The sequence below is a fragment of the Camelus ferus genome, chromosome 33 (assembly GCF_009834535.1).
Source record: "Camelus ferus isolate YT-003-E chromosome 33, BCGSAC_Cfer_1.0, whole genome shotgun sequence".
Lineage (NCBI taxonomy): Eukaryota > Metazoa > Chordata > Mammalia > Artiodactyla > Camelidae > Camelus > Camelus ferus.
In genome coordinates, this window is record NC_045728.1 from 10811132 (window position 1) to 10831804 (window position 20673).

General features: G+C 54.2%; 1 protein-coding gene across 1 annotated transcript in view; it reads left to right on the forward strand.

Annotated features, from left to right (window-relative positions):
* Positions 1-10156: 10156 nt before the first annotated feature.
* NECTIN1 (nectin cell adhesion molecule 1) overlaps positions 10157-20673 on the forward strand; it is a 65664-nt gene continuing 55147 nt past the window's right edge. Inside the window, exon 1 of the mRNA XM_006175284.3 lies at positions 10157-11062. Coding sequence (XP_006175346.3) covers positions 10984-11062 — 79 coding nt within the window. The 5' untranslated portion in view covers positions 10157-10983. The remainder of the gene's footprint in view (positions 11063-20673) is intronic.

Below are 20673 nucleotides of genomic sequence, written 5' to 3' on the forward strand. Positions count from 1 at the left end.
GGGGAGAGCCCAAATGGGACAGGACCCCCCCACTCCAGGCCCTCCAGGCCCTCCGAGATCAGCTGTCCAAGGCCGGGCCATCCTAAAGGAAATCAGTATTTGCTTTTCCCTCCAACACAGTCAATTGCTCCTTTCATCTGACAGGAGCTGTAAATGAGACTTTATGGGATTTCTAATGATGGCGGTTTCCTTTTATCAGCCTCCAATTCCCACTTCTCAGCCCGGGTTGACTCCGGGAAATGTTTTGACCAGGAATCCAGAATCCAGCAGCAGGCCTCTGCCCGGGTTGCTGCTTTCCATCGCGAGCGCTGGAAGCTGTCAGACAGGCACCGGCGGCCATGGGAAGCTCGCTCCGGAGAGAAGGTCAGATCTAGGTTCCAGGTCGCCTCCCGGATGGTGTTTTTAACCTCTCTGGCTTCTGCTTCTTCAACCGTACACCTGGCGTAATGCCTGCTCCACCCACCTACCTCACCGGGCTGCTGTGAGGATCAAATGAGATTATAGGCCTGAAAGCCTTTTGGAAAATATAAAGCAATCACCCAGCCTGGTTTTGCTATTATTATTACTGCTGTTGTGATTGGGTGTAGGTGCAACAGAGAGAGCAAATCAGGGCAACCTGCACGTCTCTGAGCGTGAGCCGGTGTCATGTGGACACGAGGGTATACGCACCAGTGTCGTGGAAGGACGACGTTCTTGCATCAGTGTCTGCCTTTAAAGGAGCCTATGGGGCCAGTATGTGGCTATGACTATATTGGTACACGGGCACACGTTCAAGTGTCTTAGTATAATATCATATTAAAATATAACAATAAGTCATAATCCCATGTGCCAGGCACTTGGCTAAACACTCGATCTAGGGCTTGGGCCGGTATAGGTGCGCAGGCATCTGAGCGAGGCTGGATGTGGAATGTCAGCAACATCTGCGTGCTGTGTCGGGTGAGTGTAACGTCATGCGTGCCTGTTCGTCGCATGCACGTAGCAGGGAATCTCTCCGAGGGCTTGCCTGAGTTTCAGTGCACATGTGGACACAAACGTCAGTGGATCTGAGCGTGTACACGCATGTGTGTGCACGTACATGCATAAGGGTGCACACCCCCCTCCCCGTACCTGGGTCGCTGGTGTAATTGTTCATTATTTATCAGCTGCCTGGGCTACGTGAGCCCTTGGGAGGCCCTGAGCTCACTACCATGCAGTCATCAAGCCCACACACACGTGGTGGTGACAGCAGTGTGCTTGGGAGGGGGGCGTCACCCTACTCTCTGGAGCCCCAGTCTGTACCAGGCAGCAGGGCCCTCACCAGGGGAAGGTACAGATTGATTACACCAGGCTTGAAGCTCAGGAACACTCAGCAGATGGGCCAGGCTCGCGGCTTTTGGGGAGCAGAAAAGACAGCTGGCTCCTTCAGGTCCGGAGAACGTGGCCGTAACAGGCTAAAGCCGGTGCCTGGCCCAGGAAGGCCATCTTAGCACAATAGGGGTTGGGGCCCCCGTGGCCAGGTGTGAAACATCCTTGCTCTGCCACACCCACCACAGCTCCTCACCGCCCTCAGGATTAAGTCCAAACTCCATAGCGGTGTACAAGGCCCACAGAACCTGGGCACGCACCTCCCAAACCCCCTCTCCCCCTTGCCCCACACCAGCCAGACCGAACTACTCTCAGTCCTTCAATGCACCCTTCTTGCTGCCTTTCCCTCGCTGCCTGATTTCTCCACCCGACATTCCAATCGGCTAGCCAGTCCTCACCCCTCGGGGCTCAGCTCACCTCTGCCAGAAAGCTTCCCTGACCTTTCCTGACCCCCTAGATTATGGAAGGGTCCCCACTCACTGACACTTCTATCGGTCCCTAGACTTCCTTCTCGTCCCACTTCCTAATGGACCCTTTGTTCCACATTAGACTTTGGCCCCAGGAAGGAAGGGAGAGTGTTTCAGTAGTTCGTGGCTTTACCCCAGTGCCTAGCATGGTACCTGTTCACAGGTGGTAGACAAATATTTGTTAAACGAATTACTGTTAAAAGTCTGTTGAGAGAGTTGCCTTAAGCTCTCCATGTGTACCTCGCTGTGTGCATTTGAACGGGCTCTTGGTCTCTCAGATATCAAGGCTGGGGAGAGCCAGCCCTTCCCCCACTCCCTCCCCCTGATCCCACCCCACCAAAAATATCATCCCCCAACAGATGTGAAGTTGGTATAGATTACAAAGTGCTTTTACAAAGGTCCTGGAAGTCACCAGCACCTTTTTACAAATGAGGAAACTGAGGCACAGAGAGGTTAAAAGTGTCTTTTTGTTTGTTTGGGGGGGAGATAATTAGGTCTATTTATTTTTTTATTATTAGGGTTTGGTTTTTTTGATGGAGATACTGGGGATTGAACCCAGGACCTCATGCATGCTAAGCACACACTCTGCCACTGAGCTGTTCCTCCCTCCTTAAAGTGTCTTGTTAATAGGGGCGGACAAACTCGCTCTGCTTTGGCTAGAACATTCCTAGTTTTAGCACTGAAAGTCCCATGTCCCAGGAACTACCTCAGTCCTGGACAAAATGGGACAGCTGGTCACCCTTCTTATCCAGTTAGTATTGGCAGATCCAGGACGCAAACCTAGGACTCCTGACTCCTAATCACATGTCCATTCCCTGCTCAACTGCCTCTTGAGAGGCCTCAAAATTCAATGGCCCGCCTGGGCATTGTCTACCCTGTGGATGGGCCACTTGGCACTATCCTAGAGCACCTCTCCCCAGAAGCATGTGCTCACGGAGTACAAGGCATTAATATTAACCTAAATCAAATACAATTCAGAGGCTCATTTCTGGAGGAAAAGCATTTTACACAACATAGAAAGAAAGTAAATCTATTATTAAAGTAACTTCATAATGATATTAAAGCGAATTTTAAAAATAAAAACCCATCATCCACAAAATGTTTCTGATTCCCCATGTTGCCTTTGCATTTTTCTCTTTCTAGGTGCGTATTTTTTTTTTTTTACAGAACTGCAGTGAAGTCGAAGTATGAAGCTTGTTCTTTTTCTTCACTTCACATTACAGAACCTTGGTTCAGATTTGCCTCATGTCCCTCCATGTCACTAGCACCCCTCATTAGCCCAGATCACAGGGAATTTAGGCTCAGGGCTGCCTCCTTCCTGAAAGACCCCTTTCTCAGCAGGCATTGCTAACTCAGGGCCCCAGCTGGGGGGCTCCTGCGGTTGCCATGTAAACACTGTCCTTGTGCATGTGTGCCGTTTGCAGGGCAGTAGGACACAGCTTTCATCAGATCCTGAAAAGATCAGGGCCCTAGAGAAGGACATGCAGCCTCGTGTCCACGCTCCCAGGGCGGGGGGTCCGCTGTGAACTTTCTCTGCAGCGTTTGGGCTGACCCAGGATCTCTGCTCCTCCTTTACCATAAATTCCATTTCTTGGCTTCTATATTGCTCTTAAAAAAAAAAAAAAAAGATGAGTAGTCCATCCTGCTAATTATGCTGACCACAACGCCCCCAACCCACCCCACCCCAGATCTAAAGAACAGTCAAAGTGGAGAGCATGCGGGTGGGAGGTTGAGTGTCTTCCTTTCTCTAAGTCTTTCCCCTTTCACCTCTTTTTCCATCGGCATGCTCCAAGCTGGAGTTCTGCCCATCCCCTTCCCATCTCTTGTTCTGAGCTCCCTGGTCCCTGCGGATGGATCCTCACCGAAACCATCTTCTTAGCACCACTGTTGAGTTTTAAGTATTCCCACTCCAAATTAAGAATGCTCCTCCGATCACATGCAGAATTCCTTAGGATTTTGGATGTAGTGATTCACAGGAATATATTGAGAGCCTTCTAACCAGAGGCAGAGTGTAGACTAATTTACTTTCTAGAATCCCTTCTTTCCAGAGAATTGGGTGGTTCAAGAGGGAACTGGGGCCTTTTAATCATTGCTCAGAACTCCAGCCCCCAAAGCCAGGAGATCCCTGAGACACCATGGCCCACAGGGGCGAGGCTGGTTGCATGTTAGCCATCATAGTACCACTCTGACATAGTAGATCATTGGAGCTGGGGGGGCAGTTGCATTCAGCTGATCTACCGTCTTCAAGAGCAATGGCAGCCGTGGCAATGGGGAGGCTCTGCGGGGATCTCTTGAAGAACAACAATAATTAAATGTTGCTAAGCACTGTGGGATACAGAGGCACCATCATAATCACCACAGCTACCAGGGCAATGATAACAGTAATTAGATGCTGTGGTTTCCCAACTACCCCCCAGGAGCACTGCCTGGGGTGAGGCTGGCCTGTTAGGTTGGGGAAGGGGGCGCCAATGCCAGTGGATCCTCCCCGGGGCTGCTAGGACTTTGGCCGTACATCCTCCACTGGAGTCCTCCTTCTCCTCTCCTCTCCCCTCACCCTCAGCCTCAACTGACCCTAGACTGGGGACTTGGCACACAGGAGAGGGTGACTTACATTTGGCATATCACTCTAAAGTATGTTCAGGTTTATCTCGTCCTATCCATAGATCTCAGGGGGTTGGGGAACCTTGGGGACTTTTTAATAGGACTCTCCTCACATCAAAGTGAGCTTTATTAGCCAATTACTGAATGACACAGAGGGGCCTGGGAGGCGGCCAGGAGGGGAAGTTATTATTGTATTGTCTTTGGGCCTTTCCCAAGCCCAACAGCTGCCTCTCTGGAAGAGCCAGTAGAAGCCGAGGGAGGGTGGGTCATGGGGATGGTTTTCCGGGGAGGGCACCTTCCTCAGGGCGGGTCTCCATCTAGTCGCTGCCCCCAGCCATGGGGAAAGTGAGAAAGGTGAGTCCTGTCCTTTGAGCGGGCTGTCATTCCTGAAGTCATCGAGTCACAGAGCCGGGAGGGGAAGTGGAATTTATCCTGTCTACTCTCCCCACCAGGGCAAGAATTCTGTCTACATCATCCCTGATAAATGGACCTGGGGCTTCCATCTGAAAAGGGACAGGGAGTTCACCCCACTGTCGGCTCCCTAAATAGTCTTTCGTAGACTAGGTTGAATCTACTTCCCCAACACTTTTGCTCATTGATCGTGACTCTTCTCTGTGAAAGCACACGGGCTATGCCTGTTCCTTTTCCCCTCTGGGTTTTGGAAGCTTGCTAATCACACCTCCCTTCCACCTGCTTTGGCCTTCTCCTTAATGAGCTCTGAAGCCACCTTCTAGTCTCTCCGCAGTTAACTCCAACTCCTACCTTTACTACAATGATCTTATTCTTAACTTCCCTGCGTTGCACCCCAAAACTTCCATCTTCACTGCTCTCTTCACCTTCCCTCCAGACTCAGAGGAAGATGGGTCCTCTCCTTCCCAAGGCAGACCCTTCCTCCACCCCAGTCCCAGCAGCCACGCCTCCTCCAGTGTCTGCTCCATGAAGTACACCCTCTTTCGCTTCTTACACCTGTGTTTTTGGCTACACCTGTTTCGCCAAGCCCCGCTGTCCACTAGCTCTCTTCCTTCTGCCTCAAGACGCTCAGGAGCTTTTGACTTCCCACCACGAAGCGGGAAATAAGCCCCTTGGTCTCTGTTGTGCTAATCCTCTCCAAGCTTCTGATCGCTTTGCTCATTCCACCCACCCCCGAAATTCTCAAGAGCAGGGTGGACACCAACTGCCTCTGCTTTTTCACCTTCCACATGCAAGAACCTCCCGCTTTGATCTGGGATCTGCCCCTGCTCTGCTCCCCACACTAATCTCTCAAAGGTCACAGGTGTTTCTGCCACTGTTTCCAAAGACCTCTTCTGATTCCCACCTGCTCTCTGCAGCATCAGACACTGTTGGCAACCTCCTCCTCCGTTAAATTCTCTCCTCACTTGGCTTCCATGACAACCCTCTCTCCTCGCTCCCCTCCTCCCTCACTGACCAGTACTCATCTGTCTGTCCTACCCACGTTATTGCCAGATTGATCTATGGAAGCACAGCTCCAACAGCTCTCAATAAACACTCTCTGTTTGGAAACCTTCAATGGCTTACCATTGCCTTCAGGAAAAAAAAATCATGGAGTTATAAAATGATGCAACTATCTGCAATACATAATAAATAATGTAATAACACGTCAGGGGGGGTCAAACTTTTTTAAGCAGCAGAATCTTAAGAAGAATCTTTCTCAGAAGCCCAGTGTTTAAAGAGCATGAAACCATATGCTCTTTAAACTTGGCTTCTACTGAAGCAGGGAACGGGAGCCCCAGGATATTCTAGGGCTTTCAAACCACAATTGAAAAACCACTGAAAAAATTAAATTCCTCAGTCCACGGATGAGAAAACAGGCCCAAAGAGGAGAAGTGATTGGTAGAAAGCGGCACGGGATATGAGTTAGTCAATCCACACATTTTCATTAAGTGCCTAGAAAGTGCCAGGCACGTTCCAGGTGCAATGAAGCCGAGGACAAGAGTAATGTGGTCCTGCCCTGGAGGGGCCAACAGCCTGGTGGGGAGCGAATCAAGTATTATAAACAACCATTGAAGTGGTCACAGGTACGCAAAGGAAGGTGAGAGAGCACGTAGGAGGGGACCTGCCTGGTCTGCAGGGCAGAGTGGGCTACCCTGGGTAAAGTGAGCCTTAGGACAGCTAAGGAGCTGGCCAAAAGAAATGGAAGAGCATTGGGGCAGATGGAACCGCTTAGGTGAAGGCTGAGGAAGCAAGTTTGGTGGCTGGAACGTCTGGAAAGCCCAGGGGCTCCTACTCAAAACCCTGGAGCAGAGTGAGACAGGGCTGCAGAAGCAGGCAGCCCCACTGGCCTTGCAGAGGACCTGACCCTGGCCTCAGAGGCTGGCAGGCCAAGGAAGGGCTCTCAGGCATTGGGACCGAATCGTTTGCATTAGAAGACAATCCACTGCTAAATGCAATGTGGTGTTATAGACTGGATCCTGGAACACAAATAGACATTAGTGGAAGAACAAGAAACCTGAATAAATCTGTAATTCAGTTAATAGTATTATACCAATGCTGATTTCTTAGTTTTGACAAAGGTACCATGGTTATGTAAAACACTATTAGGGGAAGCTGGAGGAAGGGCATATGGAAACTCTGTACCATTTTTGCAACTCTTCTGTAAATCCTGAGCTATTTCAAAATTTTTAAAAATGTTTTAAAATACATATATCCCTCTGGCACTGTGGCAGAGAGGAGCAGAGCTGGATGCAAGGTGAGAGATTATAGTAATAATGATGACTAACACTTAAACAGTTCTGCCTGTACACCAGGCAGTGTTCCAAGCACTTAATGTGTTCAATTCATTTAATCTTCACAACTCCATGAGGTAAGTACTTTATTTCCTCTCATTTTACAGATGAGAAAGCTGAGCACAGAGAGGTTAAGTCAGTGGCCCAAGGACACACAGCTACTGAGTGCCACAGCTGGGGGCGGGGGTTAAGGATTCAAATCCTGGTAATCTAGCTCCAGGGTCCCGAGTGCTTGACCACTACATTGTGCTCCCTCCCCAGTGTGCACTAGCTACACTGCCTAAGGATCAGGCAGAAATCATGAGCGCAAGGACGAGGGTGATAACAGCAGAAATGGAGCGATGTCAATCACTAGACTTAAGACATATATTAGATGCAGATGCAACAGTTACTTTTGAATGGAATATGGTGGTTGAAAAAGAGGAAAGAAGCAAAACTGACTCTTGGGCTTCCTTCCACCTTAGGGGTAGGGACCAGAACTTAGTCTCCTGTGCTTCTTTCTGCCACTGAGGGAAACATTCCAGACCTTTCTCAATCTGGTTGCACCTACCTGTCTCTTTCTCTTCTAATCTTCAAAATGTAGAACAAACTGGACCGCCTGCTGTTCCCAAATAGGCCCCCTACCTCTCCCATCTCCATGTCCTTGTATGAGCTGTTCCCTCCACCAAAATGCTCTCCTCCATCTCCCTTGGTCCAAATCTAATCCAGTCTTCAGGGCCACCTCTTCCAGAAGCCTTCACCCACTCTCTCCTCTAGATGCCAGCATTTTTTGGCCTCCATACTATAATATAGTTATCTGAATAGAGTCTTGGCTCTTCCTCACTTTGGTATCCTCAGTACATAGCATAGTAGGTGCTCAAAAAGATATTTGTTCAGTGAATCATCTGTCTGAGTAAACAAGTTCTATCTTATTCCCCTTTGCCCCTTCCTGGTTCCCTTTTGTCTCCTGCAATCCACTACATGCATACACTTACACACACACACACACACACACACACACACACACACACACACACCCCACCTGGCACCCATGTTAGTGCTTTGCATGTTTCAGGGGCTTGTTTAAAGATGACTGAACGACCACACTATCTCATTTACCTGCCTCCATCTTCTCCACCCAACCCAACCCCAGGCAGCCATACCAATCCCTAGACACACTCTCTGGAAGCCCACTTAAGAGCAGAAGATCAAAGAAAACTTGCCCAAGGATGGAGAGGTGGGAGAACTTGAGCAGGGAACCCATGGGCACTGGTGCATCTGGAATTGCCCCCTCAACCCATCCATTCAGCTCCTACAACGTAGTGCTGCCCTGGAGGAGCAGACAGCCAGTGGGGAATGAATCAAATATTCAGAGGCAGAGTCTGAGGCCACCACAGTGAGCTCAGTCCAGCCCTGGTCCTTAAAATATTTAGGGCCAGACTGGACTACCACAAACCAAATGGATAAGGCATTCACTAGCGTAAAACCCTCCTCCTAGTGGCTGCCCAGCATTCACTGCATGTCTCTTCTTTACCCAAGCCTTAGGCTCAGGCTACAGCTACCTTAAATTCAGTCTCCTTAATCCTCTCCCCTCCAGGACATGCCTTTGTCTGATAGATGACTCACTCAGCCCCTGTGTCCCTTTCCCCCCTCCGAAGCCTTCCCTGGCTGAACTGGGCACTTCCTCCAAGATCCACCAAATCTTGTATGTGCATCTCTGGGACACACCACACACCTTAAATGCTTGTTTATAACATCAGTTTCTGTCCACCTCCCTCCACTAGCTCCTAACTAGACTGAGTGCCCTAGGGCACTGACGCTGTCTCTGCATCCCCAAGCTTGGCGTGGTGTTTGGTACAAAGACCGATTGCATCTGTTATGTGTGAAACATGCACACATGAGTGTGAGTGTTCATGTGAGCACTGAATTAGACTACGGACTTTAGCAGGAAACCAAGAGACACTCCAGGGCTAGATCCCAAATAGTGGGAAAGTGGTGCTCTCTTGCCCATCCTCCTGCTCTTCTTCTCCCAGGAACTAGAATTTACATTTTATCAGGAACTGGTCACTTCCCCTCTGCTCTTGCCAGCTGGGCAAAGGGCAGCAACGGGCAAAGGGAGCATTGTCTGGTCAGGCGTCTGAAAATTTGCTTCGCCTTAGTGGGAAACTCTGTCTATCTGTCTGTCTCCTCCTGGGGGAGGGGACGGGGTCCAGCGGGAAGGAGTAGAGGCAGGCTTCGGGTTGGGCTGCCAAGGGCCAGGAGGACCCAGACGCCTTGGCAGGAAGCCAACCGCACCCGGATGTGGCGGGTGGTGAACGGGATGGGGCGGAGAGTCCTTGCCTTGCCACGGACACTGACTGGATGGGTCACTTTCGCGGGAATCCCGCAAGGCACTTAAAACAGAGGTCCCGCAAAGGGGGTAGAACTCAGTTTAGCGCTCTGTTTGGAGAGGGGTGAGGGGCTTCGAGTTTTGGAAAAGGAACTCCTGTAGGGAGCGAAGGATTAGAAAAGACCAGAAATCGCCGTGGCCCATCTCACTCGCTAATGCCCACCACCGGCTTCTCTGGCAGCTTCCGGAGGGTCCCTGCATAGCTGCCTCTCCATTTAGCGTTCACAGGAGAGGGAGCTCTGGCTACTGGGTTCTAGTCCGAGCCCTGCCACTTTCTGCTCTTGGACCCTTGGGCGACTCGCCTTACTCTTCTTTGGACCTTTGTTTCCTCATCTGTAAAATGAGGCCAGGGTTGGAGGAGAGGGCCTGTAGAAGCCCTTTCGGCCCGGACACTGCTAGGTCCTGTATTCTCCATACTGCACGCCCGCTCCTCCACAGCCCCGCCTCCACCGCGTCTTAACTCCACCCCCGCCGAGCAGCTTCTCCCCCAACGCCGGCCGCTAGGGGTCACTGCCTCCCTTTGTCAGCGCAGAGGAGGCCGGCTAGCCCTCCCGCCCTCTGCCCGGCTGAAAGGCGGTCGAAGGGGCATCTCCCGAGCCAGCGGGCCGGAGCGGGACCCCACGGCCCTCGCCGGGGACCCGCCTCTATCTCGGGCCGGAAGGTGTGTGCGGCGGGGCGGAGGCCGGGGCCGAGCGCGGGCGCGCGTGGGAGCCAGGAGGGGGTTAACGCTAACCCCTCCCTCTCGGGCTGACATCACGGGGAGAGCGGCTGAGAGGCTGGAGCTCGGCGAGTGAGAGAAAGAGGGAGAGGAGGGAGCGCGGCTCGACTCGGCGCCCGGGCAGCTCCACATTGTTGCGGATCGCCAGGACCCGGCAGAGCGAGCGGCGGCGGCGCGGCGGGGACGCGGCGTCCCCGGCCGGCTCTCCTCGCGCGGAGCCTCACCGCCCGACCGCCCGGGACGCCGGCCGCCTAGCCGCGCGCCGGCCGCCTGGGCCCCGAGCCCACCGCGCCACCCGCCCGCCGCCCTCGAAGGACGGCCGGCCATGGACGCCTTCAAGTTGGAGCCGAGCGGGAGGGTGTGAGCGCGCCGGGGGCCGGGAGCCCGCGCCGCGCAGCCCGGCAGCCGGGCGCGCCGGGGGTGGGTCCCTCTCCCCAGCCCGGCTCTGCGTGGAAGGAGAGGGCGGGGACCGGCGCGAGGAGAGCGGAGGAGGAGAAAGGGGGCATGACTCGGGCAACTTGCGGCGGGCATCTGCCGAGCCTCTGAGCCGGCGGCGGCCCGGGGCCCGGATTGCGGCCGCGCAGATCCTACCCAGCCCACCCCGCCCGGCCGACGGCTGAGGTTGGCCTGGATCCTCGGAGCGCCCACCGGCCAGCAGGGATCGCCTTCGATTCCAGGCTGCTTTCTGGAGCGCGAGGAGCGCTCTCCTCGCGGCCCCTCTCGCCGGATCCCCGGCCCCCGATGGCTCGGATGGGGCTTGCGGGCGCCGCCGGACGCTGGTGGGGACTCGCTTTCGGCTTGACCGCCTTCTTCCTCCCAGGTAAGCGCGTTCTGCCTCTGCCTTTTTTACCCCCATACACTGCCTCCCCAGAGCTGGAAGCTGGCTGGCGGGCACGTCTGGATTGTAGTGAGTGAAAGGAGCCAGAAAAGTTGGGTCACGGCTTAGGTAAGGGGGGTGCGGGTGGCACGGAGGAGAGAGGCTGAGGAGCCGAACAGGCTGCCCAGCAGGGAAGCAGTCAGGAGCACGTCTCAATGTAGCAAGAAAGCACTTTCTCCGCGCAGTTTTTCCACACACACAAAATAATAATATGTAATAGCGTTCTATTTATTTAATAACCAGCTCTCAGCTCGGGAAGCAGTTTGGAAACACTGCATGTTACATCAATGCAAAATAATCACGGTAATCACCGTCTCGGGGTACGAGACAACAGCCCCAGGGGGAGGGCGTCAGTCTCGGAGCTGGTGGGGCTGTGGGCTTGAAGGATAGCAGGGGGGCTTCTTTTCTTTCGCCGGCCTTTCTGCCAGACGGTTTCGGGAGCTCGGGCCCCCTCCCGCACCGCGTCGCCCCACCACCGGCGCCGAGAGCCCGCTCCTGCAGCAGCGGCGGCTTCTCGCTCACCTGCGGTCCCTTTCCGGGAGGGTGAGGCCCGGGCCGCGCGGGATCGCAACCTCCCGCCTTGCGCGGGGCTGGTCTTCGCCTCGGAACTCCAATTCCAGTTTGGGGGGGTTCTCCCCGCAGAAGGTGCCTCGGGCTTGGTGCCAGCCAGGTGGCTTCATGACCCACTTTCCCGAGCGTGCCCCGCGTGTCCTTCCTCGAGATGCTGGCGGCCGAGGGGTTAATACGACGCCCGACCCCGGGGGTGGCCAGCGGTGGCCCCTCTGACGGGTGGGGTGGGGGCGGAGGCTGGGACCGGCCCGGGCGTATTGTGTTGGGGAATGAACTGGAAAATGCGTTTAGGAGGCAAATCCGACCGAGTCCCCTCGCCTGGATTTAACTCTTTGTGTCCCTGGGGAAGCTGCCCGGCTCCCACGGTGGCTGGCGACACCAGCGTGGGTCGGGATGGGGGTTGGGAGGGTTCCTCCAGCCTTCGTGGAAGAAACCTGAGACGACCTTCCACCCTAGCTAGGTGGGGCCTGGGATAGTGGGTAGAGTGGGGGTTTGGCAGGAGCACGTGGCCATGGCCTTAGGTGGCAGAATAGGGGGTGGGAGTACGGAGACCAGCTCTGCTGGGGCAAGAATGTTAAATCTCAGCTGCGCCGCCGGCAGTGACGGAAAAGAGATACCTGCTATGCTGCAGACCCCGGGGGGGCGGTTTGTTACCTGAGGGGCCAGACTGGCTGCTAAGTTGTGGGGCAGGGTTGCACTCTCGGAAGGCAGGAACCTGGCCTCATTCACCTTTATACCTCATCTGCAGCCAGCTCACTGCAAGGGCTCCGCAAATGTCTCAGAGTGGCCATTGACACCGAAAGCGGTTTGTGAAAGCTGGCACCATGGTGCCCCCAGCAGCCTGGGGGGGGGGGTCGCTGCCCTGCTAGGTGTGTGGGGGTGGGGTGGGGTAAATTCCAGGACACACAGACGTCACTGCCCATTAAAAAAGGGGCATGATTGAGTCCCTCACCAGCAGGGCGACTATGCTGAGAGTGAGTGATCTCACACTGGACCTCCTGTGAAGCTGGCAGGAGATACTGGAAGCTCAGACTCTAGCACTTGTCCGACCACTGGGCTTCTGGGAACCCTTCAATTCCATACTGCCCATACCCAGAACCCAGCAAAAGGGCAGCTTTCCTGGGGCCTGGTTAGTCCGGCATACTAGGGGTTAACCTAATCCCAGATCGGACAAAGAGCGGGAAGGTTTGGGGAGAGGGAGTGAACTCCCACCCCCCATATTCTCCCCTCCTTTTGTTACTCTCTTCCCCCGCTTTGTGGTGGTGCGGTGCATCTAGTTAATTCCCTCCCTTCTTTGGGGGGGCTGGAGGGCTGCCCTTTTCCATCCCACTCAGGAAGTGAGGGCAGGGAAGTGACACTCTCACCTGGCTCAGGTGTGGACACTGCCCCCACCAAAAATCCAGATTGAGGGGGTGGGACACAGAGAAGGAACCCCAGCTCAGAGAGGCACTTAATAAGCGCTCCTTGATTGATCATAATTGTCATGGCTGGGTAGCGTCATTCGGTGGGGAAGCCAAAGTTCCCTGACCAGCCAAGCTCCTCCACCCAGTGCCCCTGCTGCCTCTGTGAAGGGAGGCAGGTGGATGTGGTAGTGCCCATATGACACTTGGACAGAGGCTGGTGGGCCCAGAAGTTGCCCTCCCACACCCCGTTTACCACCACCCTTGGGCAGCCTCCTGATTGCTGGCTGCTGTTTCTGGGGATGTGCCAGCCTGATGCTCTTTTCTGGGTTCTCCTGGGCTGTGTCAGGGAGCATGGAGGGGTGAGGAGAGGAGCCCGATGGGGGGGGGGGTGAGCCCGCAGTGGCGGTGGTGGGCCCTTGACTTCAAAACACTCCAAATCTGGCTATTGCTGTGTAAACACAGAAGTATGTTTTTAACAACACAGACTTTACTAGGCAGGATGGAGAGGCCCCGCAAGCCTCTAAGATGACAATCTGTGGTCCCTGCCTGTTCACTAAGAGGAGAGGGCCAGTGGGACATGGGGACTGCCTTCCAAAGGGACAGGAGGAGCCCGGGAGGGGAGGCAGAGAGCCTGCCTCAGAAGCAGGTGCACTGAGCTGGTGTCCCACCTACACCACACCCTCCCTAATTGGCTTCCCCAAACCTTTTGTCTGGAAAGAGAACACACACCCCAGGTGTCATGCACACCCTCGGAAGACCTGTCGGGGCCGCAGCACACCCCTTCTCTGCAGCCTGTGCAGAACTCGCTGTCATGGTGCTTTCCTTCAAAACTCGAGGTGTCAGGACTGTTGGGTTATTTTCCTGTCTCCCGACTGCTCACGGAGAGTGGTGTGCTCAGGCTTGCTGGGCAGGACCTTATAGCAAAACCAATTCTGCTGGCCTGGGGTTTGCAGTGCAGATAAGTGGGAATCCCAGTGGCCGTTTTGGAGGCCGCACTGTGGAGTGTCTCCGAATCAGATTCAAGGCCGAACAGTCAAGGCTGGAGCCGTGGAGGAGATGTTGCAGAGCCTGGGCCCAGCAGCCTGGGCTGAGTGGCCTCAAGGGGGTCTCGGGACCTGCCTTTCTGTGTTTGTGGGATGGGCAGCCCCCTGTTGCTTGATGCTGGCCAGAACTGTGCTATCCATTCCCTTCTCGGGCGCTCAGCTTTGCACAATGAATCCACCTCATCGGCCTGAACCAGGACCCAGTTGTATGCTGCCAGGATGGTCTCTAGCCAGAACCCTTGTGCTGACTGCTGAGCCAGTGGGCCAGGCTGGGGAGGCGGGTGGGCAGAGGGTCAGCCCCAGTTGCTGTGGCTATGATACCGCCATTGTTTAGCAGCTGACTAATGTTCATTGTTCAGCACAAACAGAAAATACCCAAGGGAGGTGTGAATATACCTTCGATTTTCCTGATTAGCCTGGTAAATTGAATGGCTCCTACCTACTGAGGGGACAGAGCAGGTGTCTGTATATTCACCTGTTTTGCTGATTTTTATTTTTAAACTTTGAATGCTAGCCAGTGGGCCAAGTTCAAATGGACTTTAGCCAGCTGTGGGAGTTAGGCTGTACTATTTCTGACAACCTGCATACTACCTCACCTTCACTATAGACTGGATGCACACACAGGTGTGCAAGACTGTGTGTGCACGTGTTGGTTATCTACAGTTCACTGTGCACGTGCAGACCCATGGGGACTAGGACAAGGAGGGGCGTGCACTGGGATCTGTGGGTCACCATGGGACTGGGACCACGGATAAACATCAAATGTATGTCCACATGTAGCTGATTTCTTATGGCCTTCCAGCTAGGATTTTATGAGTTGCTCTGAGCCTGTATTTATGTCAGAGTATCAGTGAGGGTGCCTTTGGAGGAGACCTAGGATTTGCCCTTAGCCAGCTCCTTCCAAGGCAAGCTGTCACGTCCTTTGAGGGTGAGAAGCCTGGACACTGCTTTCTTTTTCTGCTCTGTCCCTAACTTTAGACTGGGGCCTCTGCATCCTCATGAGGAGATGCTCATCTGGGGAGACTTCTCTCTCTTGTCAGCCTCCTTTTGTCTCCCTGGCAAACAGAGTAGCACTGGAACCTGGTATTAACTGAGGCCTGGCTCACCCCTGCTTCTCAGCATTCCTGACCACCTGGGAAGGGTCGTAGGAGATAGGTTTTCAGCTACTACTTTGGTATGTATCTTTGCTTGCTGCATGCCTGCATGAATACCTGGGGAAAAGGATCAGCTGGGGGAAAGGTGGTATACTCTGGGCATTTAAAAAGGAGCATGGGTTGGGGGCTCTGGCCCTCCGTGCACAGCCCTGCAGAAGCATATGCGTGCCTAGGCCGGCAACATACGTGTGTCTGTAGGCATCCCAGTTCATGCAGCAGAAAGTGGGAGCCTCCTTGTTGGAAAGGGAAGTGGAAATGAGGGGCATGGAGTAGGGAAGAGGGCCGTCCTGGGGGCCCAGGCCCCTGTGCCCAAGTCCAGCTGGCAAGTGTTTCTCCCCCATGATGCCCGCCCCTCTCCATAGAGACCAGGTCTGCAGAGCCAGCAGCAGATGTGCTGGCTGGGGCAGGAGGTAACTTAAGATCTGAGCAGGGATCACCTTGCAGAGGGAAAGCCCTGAGCTGGCGATAACACCCCTTAGTCCAGTTAACCCTGTAAGCTCTGGACTCTCTTGTGCCGTTTGGAGCTGGGAGATGGCGAGAGGGAAATGATAGGCGAAAACACATCAAATCTAGTATTGCGAACCCTGACCCAATCCACAAGGAGAGATGAACTCAGTGCAATAGGAGAGACCCAAGAAGGGCACAAAGAAAGTCTTCCTGACAGCAGACTGTAGACTCTTCAAGGCGATGGATAATCCCAAGGTTTATCCTGGGGTGGGGGAGGGGGCAAGAGTTGTGAGTTCTCAGGGGCTTATGGGATCTGTGCCTTTCACATTCTTCAGGGGCAGAGTCACAGCCAAGAGGGTAGTCCCTCTCCCCACAACCTGGAGGTCACCCTATCTTGGCCACCCAGCAGAGTAAAACAGCAAAGAGAGGCCAGGTGGACTGGGTTTAAATCCCAGCCCTACCAATTGCTAGCTGACTGGACTTGATTAAGTCACTTTGTAGGCCCCAGTTTTCCCATCTGTAAAATGGGTTTCTGCTAATACAGCATTCAAGGGAGGTTTGTGAAGATTAGATAGACAGTGATTTGTGAAAAGCACTCCATGCATTGCCAGGCATGCGATTAATATGCAGTAGTGGTAGCTAGTCCTCTTCTCTGTACCTTTCCTCTGAGTGGTCCTGGCCCCCTCTGTGTCTGCCAGCCAGGCAGGGCCAACTTTGCACCCCCTTGAGAAAGAGCCTCTCAGCTCCCTGCCCACTGCCGACTTCCCTTCCCCACCTGGAAATGATGGCAAAGGCTGCAGCAGCCCCCGGGGACTCGGGTGGCCCGAGCCCAGCCCTGGTGGTCATGTACTGCCCAAGCAGCAGGTGCTGGGCCGCCTTTGTTCTGCAGCATGTCACCAAGGGCCCTCCCCGGCACCCGCCCCGTTCCCTGGCTGGGGCCCAGCTGGGCGCCACTGCCCATCTGGAGCTCTGGCTGTGGCGGCAGCCTGGGGCTGGCACGGAGGGCCCGGGACTCAGCCCCTGCCTTCCTGTGAACTTCCACGTTTGGGGGAAGGGCAGGCCACAGGACCATCTCCCTGCAGTCCACTGTATGTACCATCTCATTCGGCAGGATAGTACAGCCCGAGAGGTAGAAAATCCCTCCCTGGGTCATGCCCTCCTCCCTGGCAGAAAACCCCTTCTCTTTCTCCTGTTGCAGACTGAATCCTTTTGCCAATAATAGGAATAATGTTTATGGCACTCTTTACTGCTCCTAGTTTCAGCCAATCCTCTCCATAACCCCATGTGAAGGGTATCAGTAGTTCTCCCATTTTACAGATGAGGAAAGTGAGGTGTAGTTTTAGTACCTTGCTGACCATCTCATGCCAGTGTAGGCAACTTAGATGCCAGGCCTTCTGACTCCACATCTAGTAGATAAGGAAGATGAAGTAGGCTGGGATGGACAGATGCAGGAGAGGCTGAGCCAGGCCACGACAGAATGTGTCCGGTCAGCTCGTCACGCACCCCCCCAGCAACCACTAGCTCATACTCTCCCCCACAACAAGCCAGGGCATGGTGGCTCCCTGGGGAAGTGAGGGATAAGTTGAGGGTAAGGTTGGAGGGTGGCCCAGTGGGAGCTGACCACAGAGCCCGGGTTGGCACAGAGCACAAGATGCCCAGCGACAGAACAGCATGGGGTGAGGGGGTTGGGAGGGATCCGTGTCCTTCCAGACGCTAGAGCATCATCCCCAGGGATCCGGCCTGAGACATGGGCAGGGCCCATGAGGTGTGAGCCCAGAGCCTCAAGGCACTGGCAGGCACAGAGCCAGGGTGTGGGCCTGGCCCGGCCCGGGGCAATGCTCAGAAGGCATTGTGAACTGGATGGAGCAGCAGCGAGGGGGAGGGGAAAGCACTGTGGACTGGATAGAGCAGCAGAGAGTGGGAGGGGGATGAGATTTGGTAGGCAGTCAGTTCTCTCTTCTGGGCTACCCCCACCCCTCTCTGGTCCACGCAGACCCCAGTTTCATTCCCAGTTTATGAGGAGTCTCATTACCAAGCCACAGACAATAAAACCCGCCCGGCCACGCTAGCCCGGATCTCATTAGAGGACATTAGTTCCGCTGGCTTGGTGGCTCCGTTGGGACACAGCTGCAGGCGTGGCCCAGGCAGCAAAACAGGCCAGTGGCCATGAACACAAGAATGTCCCACTGGGAGTTTGAGTTTGATCTATGGGCTTAAGTGGGGTCCTCCCTCCCCACCCCTACCCTCACGTTCCTGGAGTGCGTGTTCCCCAAACCTGGAAACATGGAGTCCCTCCTGCCCACTTGGACCCTCAGGTCTGCCCTTTGCCTTAAGGAGACAAGGACACAGCTCCCCCCAGGGCTGTGATTAGGGGTCTGCCTTCTCTGGGTGGAGCAGCTGAGCAGCTGAGCAAATCATCATTCCATGGAGGAGGGCCTTCGGGGTTGGGGGACAGCAGGCCCACCCACAGGACTGGGGATACCCTGAGAGCCATGTCTGAGCAGCAGAGGTGGAGTCTAGAGTCCTTCCCGTGGCCTTGGCCTGAATCTTAGCCCATCTTTCTGTCCAAAGGTGAGGGTAGAGACCTGGGGACCCCATGGCAGAAGCATTTTTCATCCCCTATAGATGCAGTTTCATCAGCTGGCAGCCTTGGCAGGGGCTTCCTGGTCCCACCCCTCTCCCCAAGGTGGAGTAACTTGCCCACAATTGCTGTGATGGAGCATTGGTTCCATCTTGGGGTTCTTCCCAGCAGAAACAGAATTATTTCTTTCTTAGCAGATTCTCATGCCTATTGACAGCCAGCTTCCTCTCTGCCTGGACCTTACACCCCTGCTTTATCTTTCTTGCCCTGCAACCCTCCATCCCAACCCATCACCAGAATACTACCAGGGTTCAAGGATATCACCATGCAAAACAAGATGAGGGCCATAGAAACCTTGCCCTTCTTGGTGCCTCAGTCTTGTCGAGCAAAGAGAGCGCCGGGCCGGAGGAACTGGTTCTTAGCGAGCAGACACTTGGTGTGCGCCATGCAGGGGTCATGCAGGCCAGCCCACACTTCAGCACATAAGCGCCCGCCAAATGAGTCAGCGGGAGTTGGGAGCGCCCGCTGATCTGTTTGGGCAGACGTGCGACTCAGACCTGCTCTGGAGAAAAGGGGGCTGTAGAGCTGTACCGGGCCCTGACGCTCCCCTGTAAGGCCCTGCAGCTTGTCTGGAATTCAAGCCCCAAGTGGGTGGGTAAGCTGCCTCCATGGGTTCCATTCTCTGACCCAGAGCAGTGCCCCAGGCATTCCCTCCCTCGCTCCTGGTATCTCCTGGGCAAATGCTATCTGCTGCTAGGTCAGGAGAAGTAGACAAGGTGCCTCAGAGCCAAGCCAGCCTTGCTGCCACTTGATGTGGGTCCCACTGCGGGAGAGGCTTGTAGCAACATCCTCATTTGGGGGACTGCTGCAGCAGCCCCGGGCTCCCCTCTCTCCCTGACTTCTGGCTCTCTGGCTCCAATCTGCCTACACTGCTTCTTGGATGAATATACCAAAAATGCACCTGAGAAAGACACTCACAGGCTCACAAGCATTTGATGACTCCCCCCTCCCTGGCGCAGCTCCCACCACCCCTCCCTGCATGGCAGCTACCCACCCCTCCATCCCCGTACTCTCTCACCTCAGTGCCTTTGCACATGCTGTTCCCCCTAAATCTCCCTTTCTTCCCATCTAAATACTGAGTTTTCGGGAGCCACTTCTATCATGAAGCCTTTAAGAACCACCCTGAGCTAGAGATATCCTCTGTCATCTCAAAGCCCTCCCACCCCACGCCTCATCCATGCTACCTGAGGCAATAACCACTCTGCATCTTGCAATATAGTTATTGGGGCCTGAGTTTTATCTTCATAAGACTGAGAGCTTCAAAAGGATAGAGTCCATTGCTGATGGGGCTTGGAATCCCCTAGCACAGGATTGGCCACACCGTGGGCTGGTAGTACGTGCTCGGTGGATACACGGTTGCTTGTTGGGATAGTGATGATGATAATAATAGCAAACTGTTATCAAGAGGTCTTGGGCACTCTGACACTGTTGTCAACCATCTTACGTTTAATAACTTATTCAATCTTCATAACAATACCTCCTTTTTGGGGAAGATACATCTCCCTGTTTTTAACTTACGAAGAAACCAAGCCCAAGCAGAGGTTAGGTAGCCTGCCCCTGGTCACACAGCTAGTTAAGTTCAGATTCAGGAGGTCAGGCCCAGTGTTCATGATCCTACCACTTGGCTAAGCTGCCTCTCTTCTGGGTGACGGAGGGAGGAGAGCTTACTAAGCCTGGGGTAACTCGGAACCTTGCCTCCAGAATGCCCACCCTTCTGTGTAGCATCTTATAACCTACCCTCCTGCTTTCTTTGATGGTACCGGAATAACCTGATACCTCCGTGGAGCATTTGGGGAGTTACTAGCGCTTATCATCAGAGAGTCTTGGCAGCTGTTACTACTGTATCCTTTGGATACCATACAAGTAGTGGAGGTATAATCATTAAGCTCCTGGTACACCCTGCTACAGTCACTGTTGTGTCTTGGGAGTATAGTGTGGCTCTGCTGGAGGGAAATATCTTGACATTATCATTCTTTCATCCCTTGAGCCTTTGGGCATCACTGATGTCATTTGGAGGCTTCTTGCCATGTTTCATTGTGAGACTAGAGGCAGGTGTAATAGCTCCTCTCAGAGAATCTGTCTGGAACTGCCTCCAGCAGGTGTTCCCAGGCTGGCCCCAGATCCTGGGTGGGTCCATGGCTCAGCAAGCTGATCCTATGCCAGGGCCTATCCTAAGCTTCTGGAAGGTTCCCGTCTCTCTTGCCCTCACCCAGAGATCCCAGAAGATGGCAAGGGAGGGGCCTCTACCTGGGGAGAGCGGCAGGGAGGAGATTTAGGGTGTTCACCTTTGCTGACT